Here is a 20,520-nt window from a genome sequence, read left to right as displayed (position 1 = left end):
GAGCAACAGTAAAGGACAGTCCTTGGGACTAGACTAAGTGGAAGTGATGAGGGGTCTGCGAAGAGGAGGCAGTCTCTAAAAGCTCTTTTCTTTTCTTCGTATGGTAACTTTCAAATCCCAGTTTGTTAGTATCTCTGTCGTCACTTAATAATTGACCCTTCTTCTTTTTCGTCTCCTTAAATCTAACCCCATTCTATAATTTACACTCATGTCTTGTGTTGTCTCGTTGGTCTTGATTACTACTTATAGAAGTAATCAAACATGAGGTTTTTGTTCCTACCCTTTTTCTCCATTTTTACGTCAATCTTCATTATTAATTTATAACCATTCTATACTTAAAACACAACAATATTTTTGACCGTTAGATGAATTGCTCTTAAAAGGACTACGTCCTTGTCCGTTCTGTCGGCCAAACTCAAAAATATAGCTGATTGGGTGAGCTTTTCAGGAAATATTAATTAATGTTTAATCAATAAGCCAAAACATTCTCTAATTAGTAGTAATTATTATAGGTCTTATGCATTAATAAAAAAATCATTATAACCGTGCGTTCTCGTACTATTCTCATACCCTAAATCGTTATTATCGGAGAATAATTTTCTATACATCTATGCTTTGGAAAATGTAAAATTTTAGACAACAGAAAATAACATTTTGTAGCAAAAATAATTTTATTAGAACAATGAAGTACTGTTTCTAAATAGATGTAGTAATAATTTTGTTATACGAGGATATGGGGAAAATATCATAAAAATACTTCTATTCATTTTTGGTAGAAAATATATTTTGTTAATGACATTCGAATTTTGGATACATATTTTTTTCATACATTTTGCATAAACTGTTTGAATATCTACAACAACTTCAACTATGCGTGGTATATAAAATGTTATGTTTTAAATATATTTCTCGTATCAAACACAAAATTAACAAAATATGCATCTGAAATTCTCAGAAAAAATCATTGAGTTGGTGAAAGGCAAAACAACATTTACTGTTTGAAAATAACAATAAAAGCGAAAAGACATTTGACCTAAATTCTTGTATACGCCTTTATGAAAATTTATTCATATTAATTTTTATTAGTGAATATATAAATCTACATATCTTACTATATTTTAACTTTCATATTGTTTTTGCTTTAGCTAATATGTAACTAACAAGGAACAATAATAGCATATTTTGTTTCAAAGTATATGTGTTTCATATATGTTTTTCAAAGTGTTTTAACTTTCATATATGTGTTTCAAAGTTTTAACTTTCATATTTTAGCATATTTTAACTTTCATATATGTGTTTCAAAGTTTTTAAAATTTTAAGACGCTAAAAATAATAGCATATTTTGTCATTTGTTTTGAATCATAATATATAAATTTAATCTATTGAATCGAATATGGTAACTCCCTAATTCTATTTGAATGCTTAAAACATTCATTTTGAAAGATTCTAACAAATATTAAAAATATGGAATAATATAAAAGACGAGAAATTATGAAAATTTCATCAAAAGTTTTAAAAACATGTTTTTGAAATGGTATACTTTCTTTTCTAGTATTAATTTTAATTATATGATCAAATTATATAAAATAATAAATTTTAGTCTTTAAATTTTATGTCGAGAACCTAATTGCAATATAGGTGTTTTTAGTACTATAAGAAAAAGAAGGTGGACTTTAAGTAAATGCAAAGTAAAAGGTAGGTTTAGCTTCTCTTTCACATCAATAAATAAAATGCTTAGCAGCTGGATGGATCGAAATTATGGACTAATAAAAGATAACTAAAATATGTGAATTACATGTTTCCACGAGATTGTTTATTCAAATATTGCATCACAAGACAAACAGCATCATGGCTTTGTTTTCATGTCGGTTTATAGTTGATCCATCTTTTCTGTTTTATAAACTAATGGTCTTTCATATAGTATGTCGTAAGTGGTAGCCATGCATCGCTTGTCCACCTTGATTATTTCATTTGATTAGTAAACATTGCTTAATCGTTCAATCGTGGAAAAAAATAGTTAGGCTATGAAAAAAAAAAAATTAAACTGCGGATTTTTTTAAAAATTACGGAATGATAATATATTAATTAAAATAGTTTGTATGATATTTACTTTATTATAAGTAAAAGAAAACACTAAAGTTAAACTAATTATTACAAAATGTGAAAATAACTAAAACTTGCTAAAAATACTTTACTTTTTATTATAAATATTTAGCTTATTTTTCAATACATTTTTAATAATAGATTGACATCTTATAATATTATAAAACAAATCATAATATAGTTTTTTTACAACATATCAATTTTAAAATGATATTATCATATAATTTTGTAATCTGAAAGTGTTGATTTTGTAAATAATCTAGTAAAACACATTTTTTTACTTAATAATTTTTTTCTTTGTATTTTTGCATTTTTTTCTCCATTCCATAACTTTTGTTGATTGGCAAAAATCTTACGGAATCATTTTTAAATCACTATTCTGCCATTCGACAAAGTTACCAATCATGGTCATTGTTCAGTGGTAACAACCTATCAGCATGAAAAAAAAAACACATCTATAGTTTCTCTATTTTTTTCATTTGTTACATCGTTCAGTTCTATTTTAGTCCTACTGTAATGTTTATAAAATAAGAAATTTTTTTGTTTGAACCATACAAGGGAGAAGTTGTTAAAAGAGAAAAATGTTAAACTGCTTCAATATTCTTGATAATTTTTTAACAACTTCATTTTAAACCTCCAAATGGTAACTGTGGATTAAGCGGTGTGGGATAGACGGTACAATTGCGGTGCGGTTCTAACAGTTATAAAAACATATAGATATATAGTATATATAAAAGTTTTTTGTTACTGTTAACTGCGGTGCGATGCGAAACAGACTAAAACATCTGAAGCCTAAGTATGTCGTCTAGTTAACACAAAAGTAATAAAATTATACTGTAGATGTTCTATCACCAAAATCTGTAGGATGCTACCAAATTATCATATATGAACATATATTTGGTAAGCCCAATATATGGCTTCGAATGGTAACAGCGGATTGAGCGCTGGAGACAAAAGTTATAAAAACGTGTAGATATATGGTAGATGTAAAAAAAATTGTTATTGTTAACTGCAGTGCGCTGCGGGGAGAAGTAAAACATTCAAAGCCTGTGTAACTTATAAACTAGCTTTTAAAAAACTTGCGGAATCGCATTTAAAATATCATTTCTCTGACCTGCCATTTCACAAGATTAACAATCATGCCATTGTTTAGTGGTAACGACCCATCAATAAAAAAAAACAACCCATTAATAGTTTCTCTTGTTTTTTTTTCATTTTGTTACATCGTTCAGTAATAATACTCGTCTACCATATCATGTCATTTGTGGCCTCTATTTAGTTCTATTTTAGTCCTACTGTAATAATATTTATAAAATACAAAATTTGCTTGTTTGAACCATATAAGAGAGAAGTTTTTAAAAGAAAAAAAATGTTAAACTATCTGCATTACCAAACTGCTTCGATATATTTGATACTTTTTCAACAACTTCATTTTAAGTATGTCTAGTTTACACAAAACTAGTATATTTATACTGCAGATGTTCTATCACCAAAATCTGTAGGACGCTACCTAACTATTGTATTTGAACATATATTTGAACCCGGTATATGTAACCTATAAACTAGCTTATAAAGTTAAGATGGTTTACGTATGATTTCTCAAAATATAATGCTTTAGCCTGCAGTATGCTGATATTTTATGATAAATAGCATTTGAGATGAAGCACGAATGGAACAAAACATCACATTTGAGCATTGCAAGAAGAAACCAAAGAGGAGGGGTAGAGCCAAGAGTTAAAAAAAAAAAGAGGAAATGTATTAAACGAGAAAACCCAAGACCATCATTTCTTGAACTGTTTACATTCCTCATGAACATATAACATAACATACATATTATATATTAGACACAGACGATGTCAACTCCATTTATAAACCAAGCAAGAGCATGAGCTTCCATCGAAGTCTAGCCCAAGGCACAGTTTACTAGTGCGGAAAAAAACGATCCCACCAAAAGAGTCTTGGATTCCCATTCGTTAATTTGTCTATTTTTATAAATAATGGTTTCCAAATAACTTTTTATTATAATAAATGATTTTGAATTGATGATGATGTGAATAGAGTTCTGACAAAAGATGGGGTCCGTCTATAAATGTCCCATCTCTCCTTTTGTAGCGCGCATCTCTCGGGGGACTTGTATTTTCTGTCTGGCCCAATGCTCTCTCTCTCTCCCTCTCTCGCACATGCAAATCAGCAACGACAACAGTGAAAGTTTTTGCTTTAATTTTTTTTTTGTCAACCAGTGAAACAGCTAAACCCATCCTTTTTTTTTTCTGTTTGCTAACATGTAATTTTATAAAGGGTATTCAAACATGTTTTTTTTACAAAGGGTTTATTCAAACATGTTGTTACTTAATGGGTTTGGTTAAAAATATTTCTTTATGATTAGTGATCTTTTGATGATAAAACACCTTATCGTTTGTATTGTCCTTTTATATCATGTATAAAACAGTTGCAAAAATAATAATAACAAATCAGGTATAAAATATATCAAAGGAAAATAGACAACTGAAAAGCGAAATGGTAAAAGAACTATCAAATAAAATAGGAAAATGAAACTCATAAATCAATAGCATCTTCCTACAAATCTAGAAAAGTTCTAAGCACAATTATGTTTGGTTTAATTTTAGAGTATTGTTTTAAAAAATAGCTCCAATTAATTTAAAGCAGTACAAGTTTTTAATAAGAGAAAATGCTAAATTTTAAAACTAATACATTAAATAAATTTTCTTAATTAAAATTTTAGATGTATTTTTGCAATATATAATAACACTATTTATTTTTGATTTATTATAATATTTTGATTGTATTTATAAATAAAACATAAAAACCCTATAACTCTTATCAGTCCGTTACTTTCATTACTATAAATTTATTTATTATTGTTTTGATTTATTTTTACCTATTTTTATTAATTTGGATTTACCTTTTGGAAAATATATTTACAAAATATATGATATAATTTTTTAAAAAATATAACAGAAATATTTTTTTTTCAATTTTCTTGGAATTTTTTTTCAAAAAATATATGGAAACGTTTTCTTGCGCAATTAACAAAACCATAATGCATTTAAATAAGCCAAAATTATATTTTTGGTATTGTAATATTTGTATTAAAAAAATACTCCCTCTGTTTCATAATAGATGAAGTTTTAGTACTTTGCACACATATTAAGAAATTATTATTTTTAAACAAAAAAAAATTGAAATATAATTTAAAACTAATTTATTTAATTATAAACACACTTAGTTAAAATTTGATTGGCTACACAGTTTTTGAGAAAGTTAAAATTACATAGATATGTGAAAACATCATCTATTGTGAAACAAAAACAATCACCTAAAACATCATCTATATTGAAACGGAGGGAGTAGAACTTTTCATTGATTCACGTTGCTCTCAATTTGGTAAAAAAACAATAAAATTTATACTTCGTTCAACATACCACTCAACGAATTTGAAAGCCTTTGCTTTGATCAAAATGCATATATAAAAAGATTGATGTTTGAATAAAATGAGTAAATCTATTTTTTTTTCCAAGCAACACTTCTCAAGATTGTCATCACATTCTTTCATGCATATAAATACATTTTAGAAAAAACTGATAGTTTTCTAAGCAAATGAAATATTACCACATGACTATATACCTAAAAGTAATGTATTGAAAATTACAAAAATGCTATGTTATGCAATTGAAAACATATTAAAACATCATCAAATATACGGGTTCCGTATCCGACGCATTTTCTCGGTTGTCAAAATTTTATCGAAATTTTTACATTTTTCAGTACACTTATTCTTTTCTTTTTGACATCCAATACACTTATTCTTCTTATAAATGTTTGGTTATAAGGTGATATATTATTTGTGTAATTACCAGTCATTTTTATATTTCTTATAAATATATTTAGATCATATTAACAATGTATCTTCTTCTTTTTTGTCATCTGATTATATTAAACATAAGGTGGAATTAAAAAAACATAAGGTGGAATGGAATCATTACAACACCAACAGAACAAGTATCCGTGATATAAACAATAATGTATCTTCCTAAGCCTTCACTAAAAAAAACAATGTATCTTCCTAATCGAACAAAAGAACAAGTCGGGAGAAAAAGTAGTTTTTTTATGGTGACAATTTACATAAGAATCTGGACCATAAAACCTACAAGCAGACAGATGATGATTATATACAGAACATATGAACGCACGTGGGCTGCACCAGAGGAAACAGTAATAGGTAGAATCAGTCTTTTTTTTTTTAATTTCAATTCACTGCCAAATTGTTGTCACTGTTAATCGTTGAAAAAACCTTTCAACACACTCACACTGCCTCCTTTTCCTTTACTTTGTTTCCAGTCATTAACAATTACTTACTTTACTTGCCACCTTTTAGATTCTTTTTGGCCATTTATTACTGGCAGTTCTTACTTCTTGCAATATGAGTCATATGACCGATTGATAATGTGTCCTTCATTTCTAGGTTCAACTTGCTTTCCATTTTCTTTTACTTCCATAACATTTGACCAAATAATAGAAAAGACATATTTAAAATTCTTAAATATATTCTTCTTCTTCTTCTTTTGTGTTTGAACTGACTAGTGACTACTGTGAACAACTTTTGCTTCATGTCCCCATTACGATTGACAGGTAGACATACTTATTTTCGGGAATGAGCGGCTTGCATCGATTAATCCTACAAGCCTTTCAACATTAAGAATGAGTTATACCCATAAGATTATCTATATCATAGAACGAAGGCAAATACTAGATTGTTAGAAACTTGTTTCTCTACCATAATTCTTTAAACCAGAATACCAGATTCAGTTCCTTAGTTTCAGTAGTCTTGGCAAAGACCAAAGGGGCTTTTGCGGACGGCCTACATATACTAAAAATATACGTTTTGTAATTCTGGACTGCTAGAGATACGCTTGTTCATGTTAATGAGATTAAATTGGTTGGCACAACTGAATAGAAGTTAATTTTCTGTTAAGGAGAGAATCTGGTCGCCCATCTTGTTTTTCAAAAGATCTAAGTTTCATGAAAGGCCTTTTATTATTTAATGTTTCAGCACATCATAGCGAATTTAATTAAAAGCATCTAATAGTGAAAACTTAAATTAAATTAAGGTTATAAAAGGAAAAAAACAATTTGAACGCTAAACCTGCCGAATGGAGCTACTGTCTATGCTAAAACGGGCGTTTGAATATCTGATATTTAGGTTTGGATTAGTTTTAAAGATTTTTAGGTTTTTAATAACACGTTCATTTGGATTTTTTAAAATCATCAGATATATTTCTGGTTTTTTTGGGTTGAGTTGGGATTGAGTTTTACTCAGTATCCGAATTCAAAAAAAAAAACTGATAAAAACTAACTTAACTATCCAAATATATTCAAAATGTTTAAATAACTAAATTAACCAAAAACCACTGTAACATAACTATTTTTACTTTCTAAATACTTGTAAATACCCAAATTACCTAATGTTAAATAAAAAGGATTAATGAGTTTAGTTAACATTGATTTTCAGATACTAATTCATCAAAATTGGTATCCAATATGACTGATAGCCAAAGACCAGTCCATAAAACCTATGTCTATGTATAGTAATACTTCTTAAACTCTTTTAAGTCGTGTTTGTAGAAATAAGAGATGGTTGGCATCTCCTCTGATAGAGATGGCCTTAGGGTATTTGAACAAATCCGGTGAAGGAATAATTATAAAAATTTCGATGAGCGGATGTTTTTAATTTAGATCCCTAGGATTTTCGCTTCTTTCTTTTTGTATAAAATATTTCGCACTCTATAGATTTCATGAATCATGAAATAGAGTAATATATATCTTGAGATGAATAAATATAAAATTGATTGTTGACCGTGGAACAGAACAAGTGTTGAAAGAAGTGTTTGTAGCATGGTCTTATCATAGAGCCAATAGTTGAAACTGATAGAACTTCGTGTAACACCCAGTGAAGCATATTTATAATTTCTTTAAATCTTTATCTTCTCTGTTTCTTGTGCAATCTTCTATCCGAAAACGAGTACAATATAATCTCTCTCCACCGATGTAATACGAATATCAAATCAGAAATTAATCATTTGATCATATTCTCAAAACATCTAAATTTATTTTACAAATTGCTTACAAATATCTGCACATCAACCAATCTGTTACATAAATAGATCTTCTTGTAGGGGTAAGGTTAACAAATATTTTTTTCTTTTTCTTTTCTCCAAAATGTATCGGTACTGATATAGCCGCGGAGACCTGGTTCATCAAAACATTGACGGTACATCTTAATTCGAGAGTTTAACCAAATTATATCATAGAGTAACAAACTTAGTTTTTGACCCAAAATAAGAGAAAAAACTTCCAATTTTCTAATACGGAATAAGCTATGAGAGGGAAACAGAAGAGAAAGTAGGAAAGAAGGGAAGCCTTTGCCTTATCTCTTGTCCATTCTCTCTTACCTTTATTTTAATTTTCAAATATTTATTATTGCCACCAAAGCAAACGACGTCTTGTCAATCTACTCAACCCACCCAACTTCTTAATTATTGTTAACATCTCTCTCCTCTTTCTCTCTCACCTTTTTATAATTTCTTCTCTTCCATGTCACTTTTTGACGAATTCTATTTACCTAGTTCGTTTTTTCTTCCTCAAAATATCTCGTTTTCAATTTATTTGTTTTGTTGGGTGCAACTTCACCTCACAATTTTTTTTATGAAGCACCTTTCTGATTCGTAGATATGAGTCGTCTAGTCATGTGGATTTGATTTGGTTAAAGTCTAACATCGACCTTTGATTGAAATAAGAACAAAAGAAAGAATACATACATCCCCTTCATCTTGCACCCATCCCTTTATTTTCTAGGGTTTTTTTTTTATTACATTAGTTTTTTATATTTTCTTTCTCTCTCTGTCTCTCTCTCTCTCTCAAATTTTATTCATCTGGGTATGGAAGAATATCAACATGAAAGCAGATCCACTCCTCATAGAGTAAGTTTCTTGTACTCTCCAATCTCTTCTTCCAACAAAAATGATAACACCACCACCAACAACAATAATACCAATTATGGTTCTGGTTACAATAATACTAATAACAATAATCATCAACAACACATGTTGTTCCCACATATGAGCTCTCTTCTTCCTCAAACGACTGAGAATTGCTTCCGATCCGATCATGATCAGCCAACCAACGCATCTGTTAAATCAGAAGCAAGCTCCTCAAGAATCAATCACTACTCTATGTTGATGAAAGCCATCCACAATACTCAAGAAGCTAACAACAACAACAACAACAATGATATGGAATCCATGAAAGCTAAGATCATCGCTCATCCGCACTACTCCACCCTCCTACACGCCTACTTGGACTGCCAGAAGGTTATATAGATTTAGCACTGGATTTCGTTTTATTTTTGTTGTAGTAATATATAAAATACCACTCTTGTTTGTTTAAATTAACGAGATGATATGCGTAAATATGTTCACGGGTTGCATATACAGATTGGAGCACCACCTGAAGTGGTTGATAAAATTACGGCGGCAACACAAGAGTTCGAGGCGAGGCAGCAGCGGCCAACAGCATCCGTAACTGCGCTGTCTAGAGACCCCGAATTGGATCAATTCATGGTAAATTAATTATCAAACTGAATTATAGTGGGTCGTTTCTTCAAGTGTATATGTTAAGTCTTTATTTTTGTTTGTATCGTAAATTTTATCAACAGGAAGCATACTGTGATATGCTGGTTAAATATCGAGAGGAGCTAACACGGCCCATTGAAGAAGCAATGGAGTATATACGTCGTATTGAATCTCAGATTAGCATGTTGTGTCAGGGTCCCATTCACATCCTCAACAATCCTGGTAAATGTCATAAAACTCACAAATACATATACATGCATATACCCACATGTAACCATTGAATGTAGAAAAGAAAATATAATGCCAAGGTAGGGCTCATGATGAATTTCAAGAGCAACATTGGCGCGTATTTCTTTGGTTCCCGGGAAAGTTTTGTACCAATTAGATTATGATAAGGCGACCAAAAAATAATTATGATTATATTTGGTTAAAATTTTTCATCTAAACATTCAAGTGTTAATTAAGATCATAAAATATAATAGTTAATATGATAGAAATTCGTAGGCTGCAGACAGATGTGCACATTTGTTCTTGTTTTCCCTATTGTAGAATCCATCCAAAGAGGGTGGGGCTTTTTTTGGTTTCTTACTTTTAACCCGGCCCAAAGTACTACTGTCACAAACACTTTTTGTTGTTCACTATGAAAAAAAATACAAATAGGTATTCTCAATTCCAGTATGCAAAATGTTTCAAATTTTCATAAAAAAGTCAGTACGACTAAATTGCTCGTGAATTATGAATCAAAATATAAGACTGATGAAAAGCTAAAATTTGAAACAGATGGGAAAAGTGAAGGAATGGAATCATCAGACGAAGAGCAAGATAATAACAACAGTGGAGGGGAAGCAGAATTACCGGAAATAGACCCGAGGGCGGAAGATCGGGAACTCAAGAATCACTTGCTGAAGAAGTACAGTGGATACTTGAGCAGTCTAAAGCAAGAACTGTCCAAGAAAAAAAAGAAAGGTAAACTTCCCAAAGAAGCAAGGCAGAAGCTTCTCACGTGGTGGGAATTGCATTACAAGTGGCCGTATCCTTCTGTACGTATAATTTTACTCTCATCTCTCTATGCTTTCAGTCTTTTAAAATATACACTCTATATAAATACTAGAACCAGTCTTTTGGAAAACAATGTAGATGCTGGGAATCTCCAATTTGCCCTGATTTTCTCTAAAGGGCCTTCCTTAGGCCGATTAGGCTCTTTGCAGGGATCATTTGTAGATGCTAGGCTCTTTGCAGAGATAATTTGTGTTCAAACCTTTATGCGTTTCCATATTTCATAACATATGTATATATACATATATCAAACACGTTTTTATCTATAGTTATCTAAATTTTGAAATAATTTTGAAGTTTAAGTCCGTGGATCTATTGTTATAGTTTATCAGCTTCAGGAAATAAAACAAATAAAACCGAATGTGGTGATGGCGAAGGTCTTTAATATTGGTATACATATTTACCACAAAAAAAATGATATATTATATAGAATGGCTGTTTGTTGTTAAAAAATCCTGGTATTTTTTTTGGTAAATATGATACCATTTCCAATGAACACCAAAAATGATACCATCCCACCAAATTTGTTGTAATGTAAAAAGTATTACACCAAATTAACAATATTCATTACACCAAATATTAAAATAATATATTTTATTATTTTTTATTTAATAATAGATAGATTAGTTTTTTACTTAGTTATAACTTATAGTTAAAATGAGTATATCATAATATCTTGTATTTTTAATCCATATTTTTACATTACTAAAACATTAAACTATTATTTTATTTTATAATTTAATTAATAGTATATAATTAAATGAGTATTATAAATTATATTAAATGGTAACAAAATAAAAATGATCTTCATTTTAAATGCAAAAAGTTTTAATTTTTACAAATATTTTAAATAAAATAAATAATAAAGTATACACATTAACTAAAAGAAAAATAGCTTATATAAAAATAAAATTACCAAATATTAATATATATATATATATATATATATAAACTAAATGTGATACATATATATAATTAGTCAATTATAAACAATTAATGTATTAAATTACTAAAACTAAAAAGTTGATAATATAAAATATTATTTTGGTGTAGAATTTGGTGTGATGGTTGGACATGAAAAATAAAGTTTAACACTTAAACACCAATTTGGTGTAATTTCAACACTAATTTTAGTGTTATGGTTGGAGATACCCTAACAGAACCATGCTTCGTGCTTTGAAAAAAAAATCAGTCGTCTAAAGCTACAATAAAAAAATTGGAGGGAAATATTTTGTTTCAAATTAGGTTATGTATTTACACAGATATTTGTTTGGATTCTTGTCTGAGAAGTGCATGGCATTACATTTTGTGTTACAAAAGAAGTTGAATGATCTGAGTATCATATTTATTGAAAGCGTGTTGGTATATGTGTGTTGCTAAAAAGTTCTATAAGAAAATTGGATAAATTTGCTTTAAAATTTCCATAGTATATCACTATTTTGTATGTTCGGAAACCTTGATATGTATACTTTTCCCTTATAACGAGGGCCTTAATATTCTTTAGTCATCTAGATTGTTCGAAGCAGCAGACTGTAATTTATAACTTCGTCTGACTATCATCTACCTTTTTTATAGAACATACCTTTTCTTTTATTGAAACTAATATCGTCTAGCTTTTGTGATTAAATCTACCGTTTTTAAACAATGAACAATACTAAAAAAGTGATGATATGGATATGGTTCTGATTTGTGTTGTGTGGCAGGAGTCAGAGAAGGTGGCGTTGGCGGAATCAACGGGGTTAGATCAGAAACAGATCAACAATTGGTTCATAAACCAAAGAAAACGTCACTGGAAACCGTCCGAAGACATGCAGTTCATGGTGATGGATGGTCTACAGCACCCGCACCACGCAGCTCTATACATGGATGGTCATTACATGGGCGATGGTCCTTATCGTCTTGGACCATAAGAGACCGCATGCAGATATCCAGAAGGGTTAGCCATATAATAACAACCTTTTGTTGCCTCTCTCGTTTACAGTTCATGATTTCAACTTTCCTTCACAAGTTTGCTACCTATAGCTTTATTTTCTTACCCGTATTTAATGTCTTATATCGTTCAAGGGGTTTGAGACTTCCTAGTCATTTTCACTTTTTATTTTTATTTGTCATAGTGTTTTATTTATAATATGTGTTTTAATAATGTGTGAAAAGGTATGTTTTTTTATGAATTTTCTTGATCCGTTTACATCTCTTTATGAAATGTGTGTAAGAGAAAACGTTACATCCTTCAATAATAGGGAGTTTGTTTTCTTGTCATCTGTCCCTACCTTGGTGTTATCAGCTTTTCCTCAATAATAGGGAGTTTGTTTTCTTGTCATCTGTCCCTCGTGACAGCATGAAAGAAACCAGATTTACGATCGTCACAATGGAGCCACTGAATTCGACTCCGCTGTTTCCAATATTCTTCCTCATCGAGATAGGCCTGTTCAAGTAATCGGGAGATGGATGAGATACACTCCGGGTCTGGAACAGGGGCAGAGAGAGAGAGAGAGCTTCCTCTAAGACGTCTTGGGTAGATTTGATCACTTCAATACTAGATTCTTCTCCTTCGTCCACTCGATGATTTTGCCTCTGACCCTGTTTGTTTTGGAGATGACTGATTCGGGCTCTGAGCAAGGCCAGTGAGATTGAACCAATTCTCGGATTTTTGTTTTTTTTTTTTGCGCAATCTTCTATCAAACCAAAATGTGCCTCTCTTTTGCTTAATTGCTTGACCGAACATGTGAGAAGGGATCTATGATCAGATCCCTCAAACCGGAGATAGACACTACAGTCGAAGGGAACAACTCTGACCATGCACAATTTGTCATGGCTCTGTCAAGAGATTTGGAATTCTAGGATCTAAACATAAATAGTCCATGCAATGAAAGTTGATTTATTTGAATATTGTTTGAGTTCAAGGACTATTCTTCATAAACCTTGAAAAATTGTTTATCTACCATTTTTATTTACTGCGAATTTCTCCATAGTTTACAACCTCTTTATTTTCTGCCTTTTTATTGTGTTCTATTTATTTGTTTGGATTAATTCAATAACTGAATTTTATTGTGTAAACCAGAGTTTTTGTGGATTTGATCCTTAAATACTGCAATGCACTTCTGAGATTGCAGAGTAGCTTAATAGGGTAATTTTGAACATACCAAACGTATTCACACCGCTTCACACTGCGATATCACACCTCAGTTATGCTGTTGCTTTAAGATCTATACCATGAAAAGTGTACACCACTTTTAATGTCTAATGAAATAAACATATTCACAGATCTCCCATCTACGAAGAACGCGATTCAGTTTGCAGGGTTCACCCATCCATGAATTTTCTATTCACGACTTTCTCATCATCCACGATCTCACCACCTGAAATAAGTCTCTCAGAAAACGTTGTCTACTTTCAACTAGCTAATATGTTATTTTGATGTAAATCCTTAAAAGAGGTGGATTTCTTTTTAAAAAATACGTCCTCCAATCGTATCTAACTTTCTATACTCACTCAGGGGCGGACGTACGTGGTGGTCTACGGGTTCACGTTCCCCGGTCTACATTTTCAAAAAAAGAAGTATATACAGTAGGATCTCTATAAATTAATACTCGAAAAATTAATAATCTCTATAAATTATTAAATTTCGCTGGTCCCAACTTGGACCAGTTTAAAATTTGACATAAATCAATAAAATAATAAGATATTTTTTAGAAAATTCTATGTAAATATATGGTCCCACTAAAATTATAAATTAATAATTTATACGTATACATATTTTATATAAGTAAGAACCATTATTATATGGTTTGTTTTATATTCACAATGGAATTATCTTTATATTTTCTTAACACTTAATATATTTTGATGAGATTTAGTAATATTCTATCCAAAACCACATAAAATAATAAAATTAATATGAATATCAAAGAGTTGTTAATTTGAAGGATCTTGGAGATCCGTGAAGATGAAAGAGTTGTTAATTTGAAGGATCTTGGAGATCTTGTATGTATGATGGTAGAGGCAAAGAAACATCTTTCACATCCTTAGGTTTCTCGGCTTTTAAAACTTGTTTTGACTTTACTTGTTGTCACTACTACAGTTGAAAGATGTTTTTCTGCGATGAAAATTGTGAAGACTATCATGCAGAAGCAGATAAGTGATCAGTTTCTAAATGATTGTATTGTTTGTTTTGTTGAAAAAGAATTATTTGAGAAAATAACAAATGATGCTGTGGTAAAAAAATTCCAGAAAATGGTATAGCATAGGATAAATTTTTAAGGTATTTGTTTTTAAAAAATATTTTATAAATGAGTTTAGTTATAAGTAATATTATACTCCTAGTAAAAAATGTTCTAGATCTGCCTCTGTACTCACTTCTCCGTCAAAATTTCTTTTTTTTTTTGATAAAAAATAAGTGGTTTCACCTCTTTGTCGGGAACCCAAGTATTATAAATAGTACCTCCCACCGTGAATTGAATCCGGGTGGCGGTAGTTATAACCATAACCCTTTTACCACTAGGCCAACTCAACGTTAGTCTCCGTCAAAATTTCATAATCCATAACTCAGTTGTCCACAACCTATATGCCCACCAAAAGCATACCCACAACCTATTCAACAATACACTCAATCATATACACGGTCCGCAATACGTGTTCCACGATCCACAATATGTTATCTATAATAAGTTATTTGTAAAATTTAAATTTGAGATTTAAAAATAAAATAAAAATATTAAAATCTCAATAAACATATGAATATCAAAATATAAAACAAAAAATATTGACCAAAAAGAACAAAAAATGTAATTTTCAATTTCATCAAAAATTCGTTTATATAGCTTATAAATTAAAATAATTAAAAACAAATGAAAAGCTATAATAAATAATAATATAAAATTATGCAAAATGATTTTATTTTTTATGTGCTAAGAAAATCTTTTGATCATAACTAAAGGCAATTTGGGTCAATAATTATCTTTAAAAATATATTGTCTTTTTGGTAAAAATTTTTTATTACAGCTAAAGACGAAATAAAAGTGTGCCAATTGGCCAAAATGTGCCTTTATGTAAAAGGATCGTACAAAAATCTGGTACTATCTTGTACGTTCGATTTACCTTAATCTCAGGAAATGAATCAACAGAGGTTTCTTTTGAAATAAAAGAAGTGATATTATTCCATGTTACAGTATTACATGAATATTAAAGAATAAAAGAATACACAAAAGAACAAAACACAAATAGGATTTTCATTCAATCCTCGCATAAAAAGAACAGTACTTTTTTCTTATTTTGTAGCGCTAAACTCCACAATGGCATGTGCCGGATCTGGAGTGAAAAACCATATTAAAAAGAAACAGAAAATTTGGAAAGCAATCGAGAAATCTTGGAGAAAAAACCATCAACGTTCTGATTCACATTGAACAGAGGATAGCTTGGAGACCCATTTGTTGATAAGAGATCTTCTCCTTGAATCCCACATTGTTCTCTTTTGTTTACCATGATTAGTATTCATCACCATGGCCTCTACAAAACCGTGTACACGGTCCATAGCAACCTCGAGTGTTTGGTCTGACATATTGGCAAAACAAACTCTGAACCAACCAGGCTCATCGGAGTGACAAGATGAGCCTGGGGAGATGTTTAGACCAACTTCACATACAATCTTTGTCCATAAAGAGTGTTCGGCCTCGAACGTGTTGGATTTCAAGAGGTGTCTTAAATCAACCCAACAGAACAAACCCCCGTTGCTCTTCAAACAACCGATCCCGGCTTTCTTCAAACCCGAAACCAACCTGTCTCTTCTCTCTCTCAGCCTCTTCCTGTTCACCTCCAAGTACTTGGTCGTGAATCTTTCGTCAGACAGCAAGTTGGCTAGCAGATGCTGAGTTTGGGAAGAAATGAGTCCAAAACTGGACATTTTGGTCGCCGCTGACACCACTTTCTCATTGTTTGAGTAAATCAAGCCTACGCGAAATCCAGGGAGGCCTAGATCCTTAGACAAACTGTAAACAACATGAATTTTTTCATCCAAATCCATGTTCTTATCCTTGGCCACTTCTAGAACGCTGGTGAACTCAGGAGAGTCAAACACCGTCCCCGAGTAGATCTCATCGCTCACCATATGGATTTTCTTGGCGGATGTGAAGGTGAGAAGAAGATCAAGCTCGCCACGGGTGGTGGAAGTTCCAAGAGGGTTTGAAGGATTCGTTATGAGAACTCCTTTAACATTTAGGTTTAGTTTGTGAGCTCGTTCGTACGCGTCTTCCAACGCTTCCTTTGTTATCTTGTACCCATTTGAGCTTACACAATTGATCGGAACAATCTCTACTCCTGTCCGCCACTTGAGATCTCTATCAAACCTTCAAACGATAAAGCCAACAAACAAATTTAGTTGCCTTTCTTGTAACCAACGGTAATGAATTTGAAAACGTTAGTATAAACGTACCCTGGATAATAAGGTGCAGGGATAAGAAAGGCATCTCCTGGATTAGCGAGGCAGAACATTAGAGTCTCGTTAGCCGAGGTTGAGCCAGCTGTGAGCACCATCTTGTTTGTATTGAATTTCACTTTGCTCCCTCTGATTTTTTCCATGAATTTAGCCATGGCCTGTCGTGTTAAAGCATATATACTTAGTGTCATCGTCGTACAGTAAAACTTGGATTATACACTCTGAATATATCAGAGAAGTTAGTGTTACTTACATCTTTGAAAGCCGGCAAGCCATGGTAATCTTGGAACAGAGCTAAATGTTTAAAAACTGACTCTTCGTTTTTCTTCAAACCCAAGACTTCGGGGTGATCGTCAAGCCACGACTCAATTAGGTCGAATGAAAGCTGCATAAACAAAGGTTATACACCAACCAATGAGCGGGAATTAAGCAAAGAAGTCCAGAGTTTTTTTTTCATAGTAGTTTAGTTTTGTACTATTAGTTAAGGATTCAGACAAACCTGGTTTTCAGCAAGACCCATTTGAACGATCCCACTAGGGTTAAGTGTTTCGTGGAAAGGATTCTTCTCGTATTCTTGCCATCCAAGAAAGTAGGATGAGTCTTGTCCGTGAGATTCGTTGATAACTTTGCTTGACAACATTCTTAGATGTTATAAATCGGTGATCAATATATATGTAAGAAGGACAAGTACTTATACTTGTAAGTTGTAGCAGAGAGAGAGGGAGAGAGAATTATTAGAGTGAAAGTTTTGATATATATAAAATGTGAGCCCTGATGAGGAACAAGCACTAAGAATGGGTGTATATATAATGCAGAGGATAGTCTACAAGGAGACATTGCTCCGACATTATTAGCTATAGTGAGTGACGGTGTTGATTCTTTTGACTAAAACACACACGTACGTAATATTTATTAATTTTGACCCACACGCACGCACACATTTATTTTTAATTTAATGCTCATAATCTTTATTGTTCGGAAGTATCATTTCCTTTGTTGTGTTCCCTCACTTCCTATGAGTTTCCGTTGTACTTTTCGTTCTCTGTATTTTCGTTTTAAAAGTTTTTATTTTGGACAGTGGACAGCAAGGAAATAAACAATAACCAGAGGTGTATCATGTTCAAGAGAAAGGATATTTTATCATACAATATACCAATTTGTAAATTTGTTTAACAAGATTCTTGTAACGACTCATTAATCTCGGTATAGTAATTAAAATTCATCTCCATTGGAAGAAATCCTATTTTTTTATTTAAACAGATTAAAACCGAGAATAAAGTCCACTAGAGACGTTTTAGGAGAAGAGAAAAATGGCTGATTCAAACAGAAAATTTTGAAACTTAACTTTCAAGGCAATTCGTAGATCTAGCTATACCCGAAAGGGGAGAATCATTTGAAATTATGGTTTAAGAATTATGGTTGTATCTTCCAAACTCATTTCTGAGATTGGATTCACAAACAGTAAACTTTAACTGAGATTTTTTATAGGTGCGGAAGAATCCAGAATGTGATCAATAAAAATATCTCGCTCTTATATTTTGAAATCATCTTCATGATCGATAAACCGAGGTATTTAGAAATCATGACGGTTTTAGTTTTTGTCTCTAATATGTTTTGAATTTGGAAACCCTATATCTATTTTTCTAATTAAGAAACCTTTATTCTATTATGGAAAACTTCTTAACGGTAAAAAAAAAAAAAAAAAAACTTCTTAACGGTACCATTGTAATATATCTATTTTCTAAAAAAGTCATTTCAAGACTTGTTCCATTTATGGAAATTTTTTCATTTTAGAAAAAATACCTATTTTGGGGAGTTTATATTTAAAAAGAGTTTCAATTTTTGAAAAAATTATTTTAGATAACTAGAAATCTAACATCTTTTTTTTTTTGAAAAAAAGAAATCTAACATCTTCCATCCATCGTTCCAACCATGGGCAAATATGAGAGATATTCTCGTAATTTCTTGTACATAGTAATTGGAGTTAGAATTGCTATGGTTTAGTTGAAATATATCCAATATTTGTGGATTGAGTCTTTTTGGAGTCTTCGTACTTATAATATGTTTTCTGCTTAAACTGAAAATAGGATTTTAGAGAATTCAACATTGCTTGCTTTAAATTATAGTTGGGTTATGAGACGAGTATAAATGTTAGCTAGATACAGAGATGTACTTATGTATGTCAGACTGAGACGAGTGTGATGAATGATGTGGCCCAGCTAAGTCGACATGTTGAGCTGTAGCGTAGAGGTCGATAAAACGTCTTCAGTTGGTGAATGTGGGCATAAAATTCAATATATGAGTCTTCCATAACGGAAGCTTCTATTGGGGGGGGGGGGGGGGGGGGGGGGGGGGGGGCCTTATCTCCTAAATAGGAACTTTGTTTGGTTTTTGGTCGCATTAGGTTTTCTATTTGCTACATTAGTTTAAAGTTAAAATTATATCTATTTAAAGTGTTATGTCCAAGTCTATGGACTTCTGAACTAACATCTTATATCTCACAGGGTGATTCTATTGTTACTCATCCTCTTTCTTACCATTTGAAATAATACTGATGAGTATATAATATTTGGATCGATTGGTCCTACTGAACATTTTTATTTTGTTCTTATTGGGGATTTGGATGATATGATGTGATGTGAGATAAACTTTAGAATAAGTGGTGCATACCGTTTCTGAGAGATCATGAAACGAGTGTTAATATTCTCGTAACTTATCGCAGAAACAAATTGTTTGGAAACACAAACTTTATATTATTGTTTGTTCTTTTTAGAATTCTTTTAACTTGTATTAATAAATAAGTTATATAAACTTTATTCTTTTTAGTTATATAAATAAGTTGTATTTATATAACTTAATCGTTTTAGAAATTAATAAAATGTATAAAAATACAACTAATAAAAAGTTATTTTTAACAAAATACACTCAAAGTTGACAAAACAACATGATTACAATATATAATATTAACTCAATAAAACATATTATGATTTGATTTGTATTAACTCCATCAAATACATCCTTGTGTATAATAGCCTTGTAAATATACAGCAAGAATTGAATTTACGAGTGTGATTATAAGTTATAAATTTCGGTCAAAATTATAATCCAATAAAGCGTAAATAAAGAGCCTATAAATAAGAAACAAAGCAAGAACATTGTTAATGTGTGAAGTATGGATCAAAGTCAAGAATGAAACTCATATCTACATAGAATAAACGGCATGATGGAAACCTATTTGGTACACTAGATGTCAACTCTGAATGAACAAAAAACTTATTCAAG

The 20,520-nt window shown here is 31.1% G+C and overlaps 2 protein-coding genes and 1 pseudogene across 3 annotated transcripts; 2 read left to right on the top strand and 1 right to left on the bottom strand.

Moving 5' to 3' along the window:
• Positions 1–7,736: 7,736 nt before the first annotated feature.
• On the top strand, positions 7,737–7,851 carry LOC125607833 (annotated as a pseudogene).
• An 886-nt stretch (positions 7,852–8,737) lies between these two features.
• LOC106385537 (homeobox protein knotted-1-like 1) lies at positions 8,738–13,067 on the top strand. Of its 2 annotated transcripts, XM_013825447.3 has the most exons (6): positions 8,739–9,101; positions 9,297–9,491; positions 9,615–9,740; positions 9,836–9,974; positions 10,533–10,792; positions 12,512–13,067. In XM_013825447.3, the coding sequence occupies exons 1-6, from the start codon at positions 9,060–9,062 to the stop codon at positions 12,716–12,718; spliced, it is 969 nt and encodes a 322-aa protein (XP_013680901.2). In that variant the 5' UTR covers positions 8,739–9,059; the 3' UTR covers positions 12,719–13,067. The 2 variants fall into 2 exon arrangements, with proteins under 2 accessions (XP_013680900.2, XP_013680901.2); XM_013825446.3 differs by having other exon boundaries at positions 8,738–9,491.
• A 2,948-nt stretch (positions 13,068–16,015) lies between these two features.
• LOC106385536 (1-aminocyclopropane-1-carboxylate synthase 11) lies at positions 16,016–19,208 on the bottom strand. The gene is made up of 4 exons (XM_013825445.3): positions 17,738–19,208; positions 17,492–17,623; positions 17,236–17,396; positions 16,016–17,149 (listed from the first exon to the last, which is right to left on the bottom strand). Exons 1-4 carry the CDS (start codon positions 17,876–17,878, stop codon positions 16,189–16,191), a joined length of 1,395 nt encoding a protein of 464 aa, XP_013680899.2. The 5' UTR covers positions 17,879–19,208; the 3' UTR covers positions 16,016–16,188.
• Positions 19,209–20,520: the final 1,312 nt, after the last annotated feature.

This window comes from Brassica napus, chromosome A3 (assembly GCF_020379485.1).
Source record: "Brassica napus cultivar Da-Ae chromosome A3, Da-Ae, whole genome shotgun sequence".
Classification (NCBI taxonomy): Eukaryota; Viridiplantae; Streptophyta; class Magnoliopsida; order Brassicales; family Brassicaceae; genus Brassica; species Brassica napus.
Note: the sequence above shows the minus strand (reverse complement) of the source record. Positions and strands in the feature narration are given on the sequence as shown.